The sequence below is a fragment of the Suricata suricatta genome, chromosome 3, assembly GCF_006229205.1.
Source record: "Suricata suricatta isolate VVHF042 chromosome 3, meerkat_22Aug2017_6uvM2_HiC, whole genome shotgun sequence".
In the NCBI taxonomy this organism is placed as follows: domain Eukaryota; kingdom Metazoa; phylum Chordata; class Mammalia; order Carnivora; family Herpestidae; genus Suricata; species Suricata suricatta.
Window position 1 is genome coordinate 129,861,317 of NC_043702.1, and position 16,154 is coordinate 129,877,470.

The 16,154-nt window shown below is 33.6% G+C and overlaps 1 protein-coding gene and 1 long non-coding RNA gene across 2 annotated transcripts; both read left to right on the forward strand.

The window, feature by feature from the left end:
• Positions 1–3,613: 3,613 nt before the first annotated feature.
• PDC (phosducin) lies at positions 3,614–9,777 on the forward strand. The gene is made up of 3 exons (XM_029933101.1): positions 3,614–3,674; positions 7,403–7,551; positions 9,253–9,777. Exons 1-3 carry the CDS (start codon positions 3,614–3,616, stop codon positions 9,775–9,777), a joined length of 735 nt encoding a protein of 244 aa, XP_029788961.1.
• Positions 9,778–12,439: 2,662 nt separating this feature from the next.
• Positions 12,440–15,943, forward strand: LOC115288135. Its single transcript, XR_003906823.1, has 2 exons — positions 12,440–12,507; positions 15,835–15,943. It is a non-coding gene; the product is annotated as an uncharacterized LOC115288135 (long non-coding RNA).
• Positions 15,944–16,154: the final 211 nt, after the last annotated feature.

Below are 16,154 nucleotides of genomic sequence, written 5' to 3' on the forward strand. Positions count from 1 at the left end.
GGGGTGCATTTGGGGCTTTTAAAGAGTCTTTTAAAACTAATGTTTAAGAATTTTACTCACATCATTTCTATTCTAGATCATTTTAGAGTTAGAGTTTTTTAAGGGCAAAATGTGAGAAATGTTATTCCCTATTAGTCATTATTTTAAATTACTATTAAAACCCTACACTAAGAGGAAAACAAAACCCAAAACTGGTAAAATTATATTTTACACTCTATGTCTCATTAATATATATATATATGTCTAAAATCAAAAAGGAACAACATCACAGATTTTATAATATATAAGATGGAAAATACAGAAACTGCTGAACCACAGTAAATTTGGGGATGGAAGCAGTTTTCTATCTTTTCACCCTACCTTATCACCAATTACCAATCACACACAGATGAGTTCACTATTACCCTAACTCTTGTAATCATCCTCTTGTTATTTTAAATCCTTTAACCTAAAGCAGACATGAGTTTTTTTAGCCACTAAGAATACCCTTGCAAACCAAATGTTGATCATACATTTTTTTTTGATCACACATTTTAAATGATGGTTGTACTATGTTACAAATATAAAATACATAATTTTATTTTATTTTACAGACTCAAATAGCACTTAACTATGTGTCTGGATCTAAGCACCTTTAAATACTAATTTAATTAATTTTAGGATACTAATGCTAATTTTTAAAAAAGATAAGTTTTTTGAGGAAATCAGAAAACCCCAGAGTGAGCTGATGACAGGGGATATTATTAACAGGAGTGTAGACCAAAAACATCAATATCTAATTATACTGGACTTGTGTCTTCCTCTACAGAATCTTCAACCAGTGTCAGCAAACAGGCCTTGAGTTTCAATATGTTTCTTTCAATTGGTATCTGTTGACTGGTTTCCCTAGTAGTAAACAGTAATAATTTCACCAATCTTTGTACTTTAACTCAAATGAAGGCATTAGGTAAAGATGGACTCTGTTTTTTACTAAATAGACAACCTAGCTGACTTAAGTCTTAGTATTCATAAGTGCTATATTGGGAGAGTTTTTTTCTTCATGTAATTCAGAGCCCAGGGAAATGCCTAGCACATAGCCTATTCTTAAAATACACTAACTTAATCAATGAATCAAGTTTTCCCCAAATAATGAGATTATCTTTTCAGTAAAGAAATTGTCATTTTGAAAAATGAATTGTTTTTTCTACTATATTTCTACCTAGCTTGGCAAGAAGCAAGCAAGAAGCAAGTTATGCTTCTTTTTTCTTCAACATTTTAAATAAAAATTATTTTTAGAGAGTCTTATTGTACTTATTGTGTATTTTTATTGTACTTACTGTGAATAGTAGCTACCACAAATTAACTCTCTATTCTTGGGGAAAGCCTGGTTTACTTCTCTAGGGACTAAACAGCTAGTGAAGTTATCAAAAAAAATCTCCATTACTTTGTTCTGTAGTGTTCTTTTGATGCAAACTAATGAATATTCATTTTTCTTAGATGCAAAACTTATTTTAAGTAATTGCAATAAGTAATTAAGTAGCTTAAAATTTTTTTAATGTTTACTTATATTTAAGAGAGAGATAGACAGTGCACGAGCAGCGAAGGGGCAGAGAGAGCCAACATAGAATCTGAAGCAGGCTCCAGGCTCTGAACTGTTAGCACAGAGCCCAAAACAGGGCTTAAACTCACAAGCTATGAGATCATGACCTCAGCCTAAGTCGGATAATTAACTGATGAGCCACCTAGACACCTTTTAAGTAGCTTTTCAAATATAATGCTTGTTTGTTTGTTTGTTTGTTTGTTTTAACGTAAGCTGTCCACCCAGTGTGGGGCTTGAATTCACCACCCTGAGATCAAGAGTTGTATGCTTTACTAACTGAGTCAACCAGGTGCCCCTTAAGTAGCTTGTTTTAACTAACATTTATTTATTTTCCTTTATTCCTTCTAATTACCAAATCCATTGAATTGTAATATTTTCATTACATTTATATATAAATGTTGTATAATAAGTTGGTATTCCCTTTAATATTTTCATTACATTTATAGTTATATAAATGTTGTATAATAAGTTGGTACTCCCTTGAAAGTTTTTTTTAAATGGCTCAAACCATTTATTTTGCTTATATTCCCTCTTTTACATGAACATGAGAAAGATACATGATTTAAAATCCATATCTACAGTCTCCAAGAGCTCTTGACAGCCTTTTATTAAAAGGCTTTTCTTGTCCAAATGGGTAAAATCAAATTGGCAAAGACCTTAGACATCCAGTGATCCTGAGTAAGGACTATAATAATGGAAACAATAAAATAATGAGACCATAAAATTGTTAGGAGCAGAAGTCAAACCAAACAAAGAATCAAGATAAAGAGTTCTGGCTCAATGACTTACGAAAACACCAAACAAAACAAATCCTAGCATAATCAATAAAATCAATAAAAAACTAAGATGGGAATAAAAGCCTAAGTTGGATGATATCATTGCTTAAAATTTACTTTGAAAGAAAGAGGTAAACGGGGGAAGGTAGGGGAAGAAAGAGCAAAAAAGATGGTATATCCACTGTTAGTACATTCTCCCTTACTAAGAAATTTCAAAAAAGTCACAACGATATGGACCCCTCAGGGAATGTGTTAGTATGTATAATAATAGAGTTTTCCAAATGATAGAAGGATAACTAAGTAAATAAGTTGGATTTGATGTGAACAAAGAATAAATAGGTTCTATATCATGGCATCAAGGGGTTTCCTATGAATAAAAAGTCATGCACTTTTGGTAGATGTTGTGATATATTTTATTTAGTCAAAATTCTATAGGCATAGTGACTAATTGTTATAGGCATAGTGACTAATTGTCACCAAAACTTACTTTATGATATGGAGAGGTGTGATGATGTTAGTTTTTGAGTAGCAATGTTTCTTAGATTATTAATCTTTAATGCCAATTCAGAAGTTGGACTTGTCAAAACATATTGACAAAATGACTCTAGTATCATATATTAACTTCCATAAGACTGTAATGACTTAAGATTTAGCCCTAAAATTAAATCAAGGTTCAAACCTGGCTCCACCACTAACTATGCAAATATGGACAAGTAACTTAAACTTCTGGTCCTTCAACTTCCTCAGTTGTAAAATGGCATTAACAATTATCTCCCCCACATATGGCTAAATGATTTTTGACATACAAAGTAATTGGAACAATGTCTGCACATAGTAAGTATTCACAGTAAGTTTATAGTTATTACTAAGTTTTAAAGTGTTGTTATATAAAATATTGGGATACAATTATATAATATTTGATAACAAAATAAAAAAATATGTAACATAACTTTCCCTAAGTACATAGATTTAAACTGAAGGCTCTTTAAGTAAAAACAAACTATGAATTATATAAAATCTTTAGGTCAAAATATCTTTAATAATCCAAACATTAAATTGATGTCCCTTTACAAGGCAGACAGAAACATCCTAAACACTTTATGTCTTAGTGATAACTCTTAGCCTACTGTGGAACTTGGCAGGAAAAGAACAGAATCTAATATATATATAGATATAAAATATATCTCCATCCTAGCATTCATCTGACATTATTACTTCTTTGTTCATGCTATAGATTATATCAAATCTAATCCCTAAAATGGAAGAAGCTAAAAGCCAAAGTCTGGAGGAAGACTTTGAAGGACAGGCTACCCATACAGGTAAGCAAATCCAGAAGAAAACATAATTATTAAATTAAAATTAAATCTGGAGATTTCTAATGTTCTTACGGCTACTATTCAGTGTGAAGTTTAAGTAGTATATTTGAATTGTTTGATGGAGTCATCTAAAAATATTTGAGTGTAAAAACGAATGTGAAAACAAATACTCTTAAAGCAGTTTCATTTAGATTTCAAAGAATGAGTAAAACACTAAATACTGAGAATTTCTTTCTGCCCAATTATCATAAGACCTTTCTATCTACAGTATAATTAAGCTCTTTCCTCTCTAATTTCTCCCACTATGAACTTTCTTTGCAATTGTAAACAGCAGTAGACCAAAAGGTAGAGTTTTTAACTTTAATTTTTTGAATCTGAAAAAAAAAACATTCTTTTTTAAAAATCTTTATTTTATTTTTGAAAGACAGAGACAATAGAGAAAGAGAGGGAGACACAGAATCTGAAGCAGGCTCCAGGCTTCGAGCTGTCAGCCAAAGCCCGATGCGGGGCTTGAACCTATGAACCATGAGGTCATGACCTGAGTTGAGGTCTGACGCTTAGCTGACTGAGCCACCCAGGTGCCCCAAAACATTCTTAAATTAAATGGATTTCAGTATTCCTCCAGAAAATGTAAGACTTCATTTCACCCAGGGCCTGTTTTCCTAATCTGTTAAGTTGTACATGACTGTATATATGCCTCTACTAAGAGTTTAAAAGTCAAAGAGCATGGTTCAACTTTAACAGTTCAGTTTGTAGGGACACCTGGGTGGCCCAGTCAGTTAAGCATCTGACTCTTGATTTCTGCTCAGGTCATGATCTCATAGTCATGGGATCAAGCCCTGTGTCCAGCTCTATGTTGAGTGTGGGGGCCTGTTTGGGATTCTCTCTCTCCCTCTCTCTCAGAAAAAAAAAATTGTTTGTACCTCTTATGCCTCTTCACTCATATTTTATACCCTAAAGTAATATATTTTATGTCAACTATACTTCAATTAAAAATAATAAATAACATTTTAAAAAATAAACTAATACATTCCTCTCTCTTTTAATAATATGAAATGGAGCTTTTAAATTTAGCAAGAAGTTTGAATGAATTCACATGGGTACTTAAAATTTTTTTTTAAAGTTTTATTTATTTATTTTGAAAGAGAGAGAGAGTACAAGCAGGGAGGGGCAGAGAAAAGGAGAGCAGAATCCCAACCAGGCTCTGCACCATCAGGACAGAGCTAACAGTGAGATCATGATCTGAGCCGAGATCAAGAGTTGGATATTTAACTGACTGGGCCATCCAGGTGATCCAAATTCACATGAGTACTTCACAAAATGCAAGAGAATTCATCTTATAATGACACTGTGAAAATACCTTTCTAAGTATGGCACAGAACCAAGAAACCATAAAGGAAGATTGATAAATTCAGCTGTAAATATGAGGAGAGAGGGAAGGAGGAAAGATGGAAGGAAGGAAGGAAGGGAGGGAGGAAAAGAATGCCTGTTATCTGATAAGTCATTAGCAAATTCCAAAAAGCATTTAACAAATTGGGGAAACCAGTTGTAATTCAATTGCCAAAAAGTTAATATCCTAATATATACTGAAAGCTCTTACAAATCAGTAAGAAAAAAGCAACATCCAAATAAACAAAAGATAGGTCAGACAATTAAAACAAACAAACAAACAAACAAACAAACAGCACTGGGACACCTGTGTGGCTCAGTTAATTAAGCACCAGACTCTTGGTTTCGGCTTAGGTCATGAGCTCACAGTTTGTTAGTTCAAACCCCCATGGGGCTCTGTGCTAACAGTATGGAACCTGCTTAGGACTTGCCCCTCCCCTGTTTGATCTCTACCTCTCTGTCTCATAAAAAATAGCACTTATGGGATACCTGGATAGTGTAATTGGTTAAGCAGCCAGCTCTTGGTTTTGGCTCAGGTCATGTCATGGTTCGTGGGTTCGAGCTACATGTCAGGCTCTGTGCTGGCAGCTCAGAGCTTGGAACCTGCTTCAGATTCTGTGTCCCCTTCTCTCTCTGTCCCTCTCATGTCTGCACACTGTCTCTCTCTCTCTCTGTCAAAAATACATAAATGTTTTTAAAATATTTTTAAACAGCACTTATGAAATTAGTACTATTGTGATATACATTTCTTTGACACAGTTTGTAAGAGTAAAAAGTTTAATGACACACTTTGGAAAGAGGCATACTCATATATTACTTGTAGGAGTGTAAACTGGCACAATTTCCTTAAAATTTGTTTAGCAAGATCAAAATTAGAAATGTATATGCTTTTTGACCAAGCAATTTTAATACAATAACCTATAGACAGAACTGCATGGATAGAAAAAAAATGTATGTGCAACTTCTTCACTCAGAATCATATAGAAAAAATGTGGAAGCAACAATATACATCAATAAGAAACTATTTAAGTAATTTAATACTTACACAATAGATTGCCATGCCTCTATTTTTGAAAAAGGGAAGAACCTCTTTATGTATATATATGAAAAAAATCTCTAAGATATATTATGAATTGATAAAAGCAAGTGAGAAAAAGTGTATAAAATATACTACCACTTGTAAAAATAATGAGAGAAAAAGATTCTCTTTTCTACACATATAAATATATGCTATACACATGCATGTTTTGTACAGACATAAAACATATCTGGAAGATGAAGAGTATACAAGTAAACAGAACACAATGATTGAATATAATTTTTAATATACGTAACTTTATATTACAAGCATATATTGTATATTATGTAAATTTATTTTTTATTTTATTTTATTTATTAATTTTTGAGAGTGAGAAAGAGAGAGAGAGAAGGGAGGGAGGGGTAGAGAGAAAGGGAAAGAGATCTGAGCTGAAATCAAGAGATAGACACTCAACTGACCAAGACACCCAGGCATCCCAATATATCATATAAATTTAAAAATTATTAGGAAATATGTGGGAGAAAGAGAATATAGCCACATACATAATACAATATTAAAAGCATAGGTATGGCTAATCTTCAGTGAGGATATTTAAAACTCCATATTTTCAAGAATTTACACCTTCCAAACACTGTGATTATTTATCAAGACAACTAAACATCTGAATTCCAGTTGGATTAACCTTCATTTTATTAATTTTTCCTAAATCTGGAAATCCCAGGTTTTCTACATTTGTAAAAGTTTCTTACAATCCTAAAGGGATTGGATGATTATGTAATAATTTTCTTAAAGCCATTAGTTATATTAATTGAGGTCAGGTCTACTCTCACTGGTTGTCTTGTATGTGCTACTATTATTGTTGTTTCTGGATCTTTATATCATTTTAATTTATTTCCCTAATAAGCCTAGTATCCTTTGTTAATAGTGTGGTGCCAATTTTAGTTTACTGCTGAAGCTTCCTTCTTATTCATAAAAGTACTATTTGTCTAGTTCCTCTCCACATTCTAATTTTTTATAAATTTACCCTCAAATTATGCCAACAGTTCAAAGTGTATAATTTGTATTTTCATTGATATAAATGTTCCAGAAAAATTCTTAGCCAAAGCCCATTTAACAAGATTTATTAGAGAAAACATTTTTATGAGCAGGGCAGTCAGAAATTTCTAGCCCAAACAAGATATTTGTTTCCAATGCAGAAGATGACAGTTCTATTCCCACGGCAATATTTAATACAAATTTCAATTGTATAAATAGTTGTTTTGAAAACAAAAAGTAAAATAATTTGTCTTTTATTTTATTCCAGGGCCCAAAGGAGTAATAAATGATTGGAGAAAGTTTAAATTAGGGAGTGAAGACAGTGATTTAATCCCACCAAGCAAGAAGGAGATTCTCAGACAAATGTCTACTCAGAGTAGAGATAACAAAAACTCAAAAGAAAAATTCAGCAGAAAGGTAAGGAGAAAACAAAAATAAATAACTTACAATGTGTTTTTAGTCAAAATGACTCAAAAGAATCACCCTAGAAATATAGCTTTTTCAAAAAAGTTATTACAGTATTATTTATATTGGCAAAAAAATAGGAAATGAAGTGAATGCCTGTGTAGGTATTCCATGTTAAAAAATGTATAGCAGCTATTAAAAGAATGAACTACAAATATATGAGCTGACTTACAGGAAGTTCTATAATACGATAGATACACAGTAGGGTAACTTATACAGTCCCAATCTCTAGAGCAATGGGAAAAAAACACACCACTGTATATGTTTTTAGGCTTATATGATTATATGAACATGTTTGTAAAAAAGTATGGAAAGACACTCACCAACTTGACAATATTGGTTATTTGAAAAGGAGGGATAAGTTGAGATATCTCAATTCCTTTTTCCAAGTAGGAAAAAGAAGGTAATCAGAATAAAACACATTTTTAAAAAGACATCATGATTTTTTTAAACAGCATTAACAAAAATCTTACTTATTTACTTGTCATATAATGTGTAGTTCCATGTGATATATGTTTTTTTAAATTTTTTAACGTTTATTCATTTTTGAAAGAGAGAGATAGAGTAAGAGTGGGGGAGGGGCAGAGAGAGGGAGACACAGAATCTGAAGCAGGCTCCAGGCTCTGAGCTGTCTGCACAGAGCCCAACATGAAGCCGGAACCCACGAATGGTAAGATCATGACCTGAGTTGAAGTCAGACACTTAACTGACTGAGCCACCCAGGCTCCCCTCCCCAACCATGTGATATGTTAAAAGATGATCTATCTCTAATGGAGATTATCTTAGAGTATCAGAGTGAGAAAACTTCACTATTTCTTCCTTCGTTCCTTTAGCGTTTAAGCCATTTTTTAATCCTTATAATTAGCATGTATTATCTATATAACAATAACAACAGTAATCATATTAATTAAAAACACATTCAGTGATTCCCATTGTGGAATAAATCACTTTGTAGATTATCATCTCCAAACCAGTGTATATCATTCATTGTATATTAATTCTCAACAGACTGCATCAGAAACATAGAGGTCTTTTGGGGTGATATATTTCGATTGTGTGTGTGTGTGTGTGTGTGTGTGTGTGTGTGTGTGTGTACCTTTTTTATTTTTTATGAAAGCCATTCCAGAATAGAACTTGCTAGGATTTTTTCACCCAAAGTGATGGGTAGTTCAGTGGCACATTTCTTACCAAGATTGTGATCATCTCGCAGCTCAACTCTATTCAGCAATATTTAGGTATGCTCTAATCATGAAATAGTTGCTGAGCTCCTATTATATGGCAGACACCACAGCAGATAGTGAAAAGTGATGAATGAGACAAAACTCCTGCCCCATGGGACCTATCAGTTATTAAAAACTAGTGTTAAATAAATAAAAGAATCTCAGGTACTATTTATTGCTATGAAGCAAAATAAACCAATTAAGGAATAGAAAGCATAGGGTAGACATTCTGTTAGGTGGTATAGTCAAAGAAGGTGACATTTGAACAAAGACTTTAAAGTGGTGAAGGAGTAGGCCTTCACATCAAGAATGAGGTTAGGATGAGGGGGAGAAAACAGCAAATGTAAACTTTGAGTTGAGAACGGGTTTGGTGTGTCTAAAGCATATAAATTCTGACTGAATGATCTCTGTCATTTCTTGTGTCGATTCCTAGATGAGCATTCAAGAATATGGACTAATCCACCAAGACAAAGAGGATGAAAATCGCCTTCATAAATACCGGAGACAGTGTATGCAGGATATGCACCAGAAGCTGAGTTTCGGGCCTAGATATGGGTTTGTGTATGAGCTAGAAACTGGGGAGCAATTCCTGGAAACTATTGAAAAGGAGCAGAAAATCACCACAATTATTGTTCACATTTATGAAAATGGCATTAAGGGCTGTGATGCTCTAAATAATAGCTTTACATGCCTTGCAGCTGAATACCCTCTGGTCAAGTTTTGCAAGATAAAAGCTTCTAATACAGGTGCTGGGGACCGCTTTTCCTCAGATGTACTCCCCACACTGCTTATCTACAAAGGTGGGGAACTCATAAGCAATTTTATTAGTGTTTCTGAACAGTTTGCAGAAAAATTTTTTGCTGGGGATGTGGAGTCTTTCCTAAATGAATACGGATTACTACCTGAAAGAGAGATACATGTCCTAGATCAGACCAACATGGAGGAAGATATTGAATAAAGAGTCACTATGTCAACATCTCATACTTCTCCTTTACAAGTTGAACACTGATTTTCATAGTAGTCACATTCCTTTAAAAAAAATTTTTTACTGTTTTTATTTATCTTAGAGAGAGAGATAGCATGAACAGGGGAGGGTCAGAGAGAGAGGGAGACACAGAATCTGAAGAAGGCTCCAGGCTCTGAGCTAGCTGTCAGCACAGAGCCTGACATGGGGCTCAAACCCACAAACCTCTCAAACCCACAAACCGTGAGATCATGACCTGAACCAAAGTCGAACGCTTAACCGACTGAGCCACTTAGGGGCCCCTATCCACATTCCTTTAGACAACACCAAGTATGGCCGTGGCTATTTTAATTTGTAGGGGGGAAAAGATAGATACTAAAAGTATTTAATTAGTGTTTCTTAGTTACTTAAATGCATATAAGGCTTTACTATAAAACATTGTAGTCTTCTGCCACATGTTTGTAGACAAAGAGAATGCAAATAATATGACAGTTTTCAAAATCCCTTTCAAATTGTGTGTTGGCATTTTTACTCCTTGTTTGTTCCTCAGTGTTATTATCTGGGCTTTCAAATTACACTATCAATTATAATTTTGCAAGTGTGATAAGAATAAAGTCTCACAAGGAAATAAGTTTTTCATTTTGAAGTCTGTTCTTTCTTGAGAATTACATTATCAAGGCTCTAAAAACATCATATAACCCAAAATATAAAAAACATCATTTAGTAAAATATATAGATATATAGATAGATAAACTTAGAAACATTGTGCCACATTAAAGTTGTAAAAAAAAAGTAGCATTTTTTAAAAATACAATTTCAAAAGCTAACCTTGTTTAGGAAAAAGGGCAGAGTAGAAGCAAGGTCTTTTTATTCTATGGACAAAAAAATACCTAGTAGTGAACAATTACAACTATACAACTATCATTTTTTAATTTTTGTTTTTATGGGCAAGCATATTATACATATAATGTCTAATCCTTTTTTAAATTTTTTAATGTTTATTTAGTTTTAAGAGAGTTTATTTAAGTGAGTGGGGGAGGGGCAGAGGGAGAGGGAGGCACAGAATCCCAAGCAGGCTTCAGGCTCTGAGCTGTCAGCTCGTTGTGAGGCCCAAACCCATGAACTGTGAGCTCACGATCTCAGCTAAAGGCAAGCGCTTAACTGACTGAGCCACCTTGCACCCCCTAATTCTTTTTTTAAATGTTTATTTATCTATTTTGAGAGAGAGAACACGTGTGTGCATGTGAGCAGGGGTGGGGCCGAGAGAGAGACATGGAGAGAAAGAATCCCAAGCAGGCTCCACGCTGTCAGCAAGGAGCCCAATGCAGGGCGCAATCCCATGAACTGGGAGATCATGACCTGAGCCAAAAATCAAGAGTCAGATGCTTATCCAAGTGAACCACCGAGGTGCCCCTATAATGTCTAATTCTTAACCACAATTCCACAAGTGGATAGTATTATTCCACTTTATAAATGACGAAACTGAAGTTCAGACAAGATGTACTTCTATTTCCCTTGAAAGCACTTGCAAAACTCTCCTCCTACACAAACAAATGGAAATGCAAAATGAAATATAATTTGAAAAATGTTTTTAAATGCATGAATGAGCTGATCAGGAAGATAAAGAAACTTTTAGGGATCTGAATCACTGGAGGAAATAATGGTGTGTGAGAGTTGAAGTGCTAAGGCCCATATTTGAAGACATAGTGCTTGATAAATCATCAAAAATTGGCTCCCTGTGGGAAATGTGCTTAAAACAGGTTTGCCTATTTTCCCCTGGTGGACCAATGTTCAAATCAGACATTTGTTAAAAGTTCTAGTCTCCACTATCCTAAATGAAGACTTTATAGATTCTCATTCCTTAAGTCTTTTATAATCTTTCCCCTCACTTCAAGCCCTTCATCTTCTTCATATTTAACTGAGGAAATAGAATGTATCCGATGAGCCCTACCTCACCTTTCCATCACCAAGCTAAAATGTACACCTGCATGTACACAGTTTCCACTGATGTCATAATGCAAGTGTCTGTGCAGCTAAGACCCATGACCAAACTGAACAGTAGAGCCAACCTTCTCACCCATAGTCATTTTTCTCCTGCAAGTATTTCCCCTCTCATTTCATCATGTTTTACTCTTTCTATGTCATACTATTCATATTGGCTTGTAAATGAATTTTTAAATTGACCACTATTTAAAATATACCCAACTATAATTTAAAATTTCCAGGTATTCCTCAGTTCCCTGCTTTCCTATACAATCATGTCTCTGAAAGGAACTATCTACAGCCAACACCTTTGTCTTCATTTCCATTTTTTTTCATCCCACTCCCGTCCAGCCTTTGTCTCAAACACTCTACTTATAGTAGTAGTCATCTTGTCAAAGTTAGTAGCCAATTCTTATTCTTTATTTTATTCTTATCTCCTATAAACATATGTCAGAGCTGACCACCTCCCCTCTTTCTGAGTCACTTCTTTTGCTTCTTTGAAAACACACTCCACTTGTTTGCTTTCTATCCTGCTGACTATTTTATTTAAGTAGAAATAGTCTTCTTCTCCAAACACTCATCCTAGGTAACCCCCTTCTGTCCTTCATCTTAAATATCACATTATATTCAGATCACTTTCAAATTCACATTTCTACCTTCATCTCTCTCCTAGGCTACAAAATCCCATGTCTCAACTGAGAAAGAGAATAAAGGAGAAAAAGAATGGGAAAGAAAAATAAGGTTTGTAACTGTTGTAGATATTGATGATACAAATATGGGTAACACAGAATTCATAACTATGACCAGCATACATTGACAAGTCCCTAACATATAGTCATTGCAACAGCTACTTTCTTTTAATGAATCTAAAATTCCAGCTTCTATTTCTCTTTATAAATTGGGAAAGGCATTTTAAATATCTTCTGGCCTGTTTCTAAGCTGGTGAATTCTAGACATATCACAAGGAGGAAAAGTTGCTAGGAAAGAGACATGCAGGGCAATTACATATAAAATAAGAAACTTAAAAAAATAGTTCAACATGTTTCCTCCTATCAAACAATTGCTAGCAAATTTATTAATCCTTTATGGAGTTCTCTGTTAGGAAATTAATGGACTCAAAAAGCCATAGCAAAAACAAACTAACAAAAAAACTAGGATCTTCATATGAGATATTTATAATGAAAAAACTCCTTAGTGGAATGACTCTTTAGATTGACATTAATTCCATGAGCTGGAAGTAAATACTTAAAAAGATGATGACAAGGCAAGGAATTATAGTCATTGGGTATCTTTAAATAATACAATATTTTAAGACTAGAATATAAGTTCTCAATCACTAGTCATTATTAACTACAATGTGGTACAGCTCTGTAGGCCAGGGGTAGAAAAGCAGAGCTAAGCAAGGAAAGAAGTTTCATCCATTAAAAAGAAGAATAAAGATGAGTGCTTTGAAAGATTCCCTCAATAAAAGCTTTATTCTTGTATCAACTGTGCATTTAAAATAGAGACCTAGCAAGCTTAAGCAGGACTGAACCTAGGAATGTATTTAACCCATAATTGCCAAAACAAAAGTAACTAGGTGGCACCTGTGTAGGGAGTAAGTGATGATAGCAACCATTCTCAAAATAAGCACTTGGTGACTAATGGATGCCAGAATGCAGCTTTGATGGTAACACTCATCAGAAAGAATTGGACAAAAGGCAGGATTTGACTAGAATATTTGAAACCCGCTGCTGCAGAAATCCTGGATTACAAACTACCTTCGTGTAAACACTCATTCTGCTATTATGTTTGGCTGGAGGAAAAGAAGAGATCATTTTTGTCTCAGCAAAAGAATGAAGTTTAAATGTAAAGGTTTAAAATGCCATAACATGCCTCATAACAAACTGCTCAAATAATAATGGTAATAGCTTTGAAAAAGCCAAGAGTGTCCGTTTGTAAAGTAATATTAAAATAATAGGAAACTTTTAAGGAACAACAAAATTATCTTAGGAAGTGAGAAGCTTATTCATTCATTTGTTCATGAAATATCAATGGATAGGCTGCAATGTGCCATGTAGTGTTCTTGACCTTAAGGAGCTTACGATAGAGAAAGTAAATACTTAGCTATATTTGCATCTATTTCCATGTCTGTATTAGTAGTGGTGGTTAATAGCCTGAGAACCGGTGCCAGACTATCTGGGTTAATTCCATGATCTTGGGTAAGTTAGTTAACCTCTCTGTACCTGTTTCCTCATCTGTCAAATAAGGATAATCATAGCACGTCCCCACTGGGCTGTGAGGAAAAAGTGAGTAAATCATGTAAATTACTTAGACTAGTGCCTGTCACATAGGTATTACTCAAATGTTATCATTGTTATTATTACTAACAGATAACTATGAAGTAAGATGGTACACACAGTGAATAGATACAAGCTCTGAAAGATAACGCTCATGTAAACAGAAGCTAGTTTATGAAGACAGTGGGATGCAATTAATCTATCCCAAACACCCCATGCACATTCCTGTATATAAGGACCTTATTAAAAATTCTAAATATTTGAATTGAATGAGAGATCCCCCCAAAACTGTCATGTCAAATTGACTGTAGATACCATGATAAATATCAGTTAAATTAGTTTAAAAAACAGAAGTATGAAATAAACATTAACACATATATGAGAAAGAAATCTATTGAATTTTGAGGACTTTTATACTGAAATTTTTGGACAATATAATCATGATCATATACTTGGCTGTTAAAATATATCTCATAAACTACCTCATAATAAAAGTTTGATTTTCTTTGTTTTCTTTATCTACATTTGTTTTCCACAAGTTTTGAGTGTCTTAATACATACAAATAATTATGTTAGACATAGGAAGAGGGTGATAAAAATGGGTAAGATATAGTCATTCTTTCTTCTCAAAGATTTGCAATCTAGGAGAGCACACTTCCTAAAATTAAAAGACATGGGGACTTATTTTTATTTCATTTATTAATGTTGGAGAGCTTATATTCTGGGATCTAGATGATATTGGATTTTAGTGTAAAAATTAGTATCCATTCATGCCCCTCTGATTAGCTAAATAAACTTTCATCTCCATTCTGTTCTTCCTCTTACTTTCACTCTCAATGCATATGCTCTTCAAGACCTCCAATTTCTCAACCCTACCTCTTTAACACTTTCTCCATTTCATGGTTTATATTATGTATAATATAATTTTATACTATATAACATACAGTATCTCATTGATTCTCATAATTGCCCTAAGAAGCGGACACAGCGATATTTTAATATGTCCTAAGGATGGAGACAATTATTTTTCAGCTTTATTGAGGTGTAACTGACAACATTGTAAGAGGTTTTAAGTATACAACATCATGACTTGATATACATATATACTGAGAAAGGGTCTGCCCCCCCCACACATACTCTAAATTATGGTTAATTAACTTGTCCAGGTTTATACAGTTGTTAGTAAGACGTAGAGTCTAAACCTGACCTTGGCTCCCATCCTAGTGCCTATGCTCTAGAATACATTATACACTGTATTTACCAATACAAAACATACATTATCAACCAAATTTGGGATTCCCTGAGATTAGAAAATCTGTCTTAATATATTTCATGTCCATATGTCAATTCTTCAAAGACAAAATAAGTTACCTGGAATCCAGATAAAGCTTCAGTAAGTCTTACAACTCCAAAATTATTGAGGTGACCATGGCCCTGGTAGAGAAAACAAGTCTCAGGTATATAGCACATACTCTCAGTTTTCAATTACAGATATTCCTTATTTGGACAATAGCACTTAAAGGAAACATAAACTTTACAGCTCTCATCTATAACAAGTATCAAAGTCAGTTTCTTTCAGAAGTTTATTTTTCCATAGTATAAAGACAATTCTTCTAAAAAATCATTTTCATAAAACCAGGTGCTTCACCACAGGCTATTTTATTTCTCATAATGTCCAATCCCTGAGTATATACTAGCTTGATTTAATCATGTTATCTCAAAAACAATAATTAATTTTTAAGACTGACATTTATTCATTGCTAACAAAACCTAATTATCTCCTCTACAGGGTTCCTGTTCTAACAAATTAATGCACTTTCAACATGCATTGATAATCACACATGAAAGTGAACTTGAATTTTAGAGACTTAATACTAATAAAGTGTGTTAGTCCCACAGAAGTTTAGAAGTGTAATACCACAGCTGTACATTACATTCACATTTATTAAAAATAAATACAGATGTGATTTGCCCATAAATTTTCCTACTTTGTGCATTTAAAGAGAAAATGTATTTAAAATTTTTATTTTGTTGTTGTTTTCATTTTGGTGGGGGAATGGCGAGAACTTTATTTTTTTATTTTTACTTTTTAAATTTTAATTTATTGTC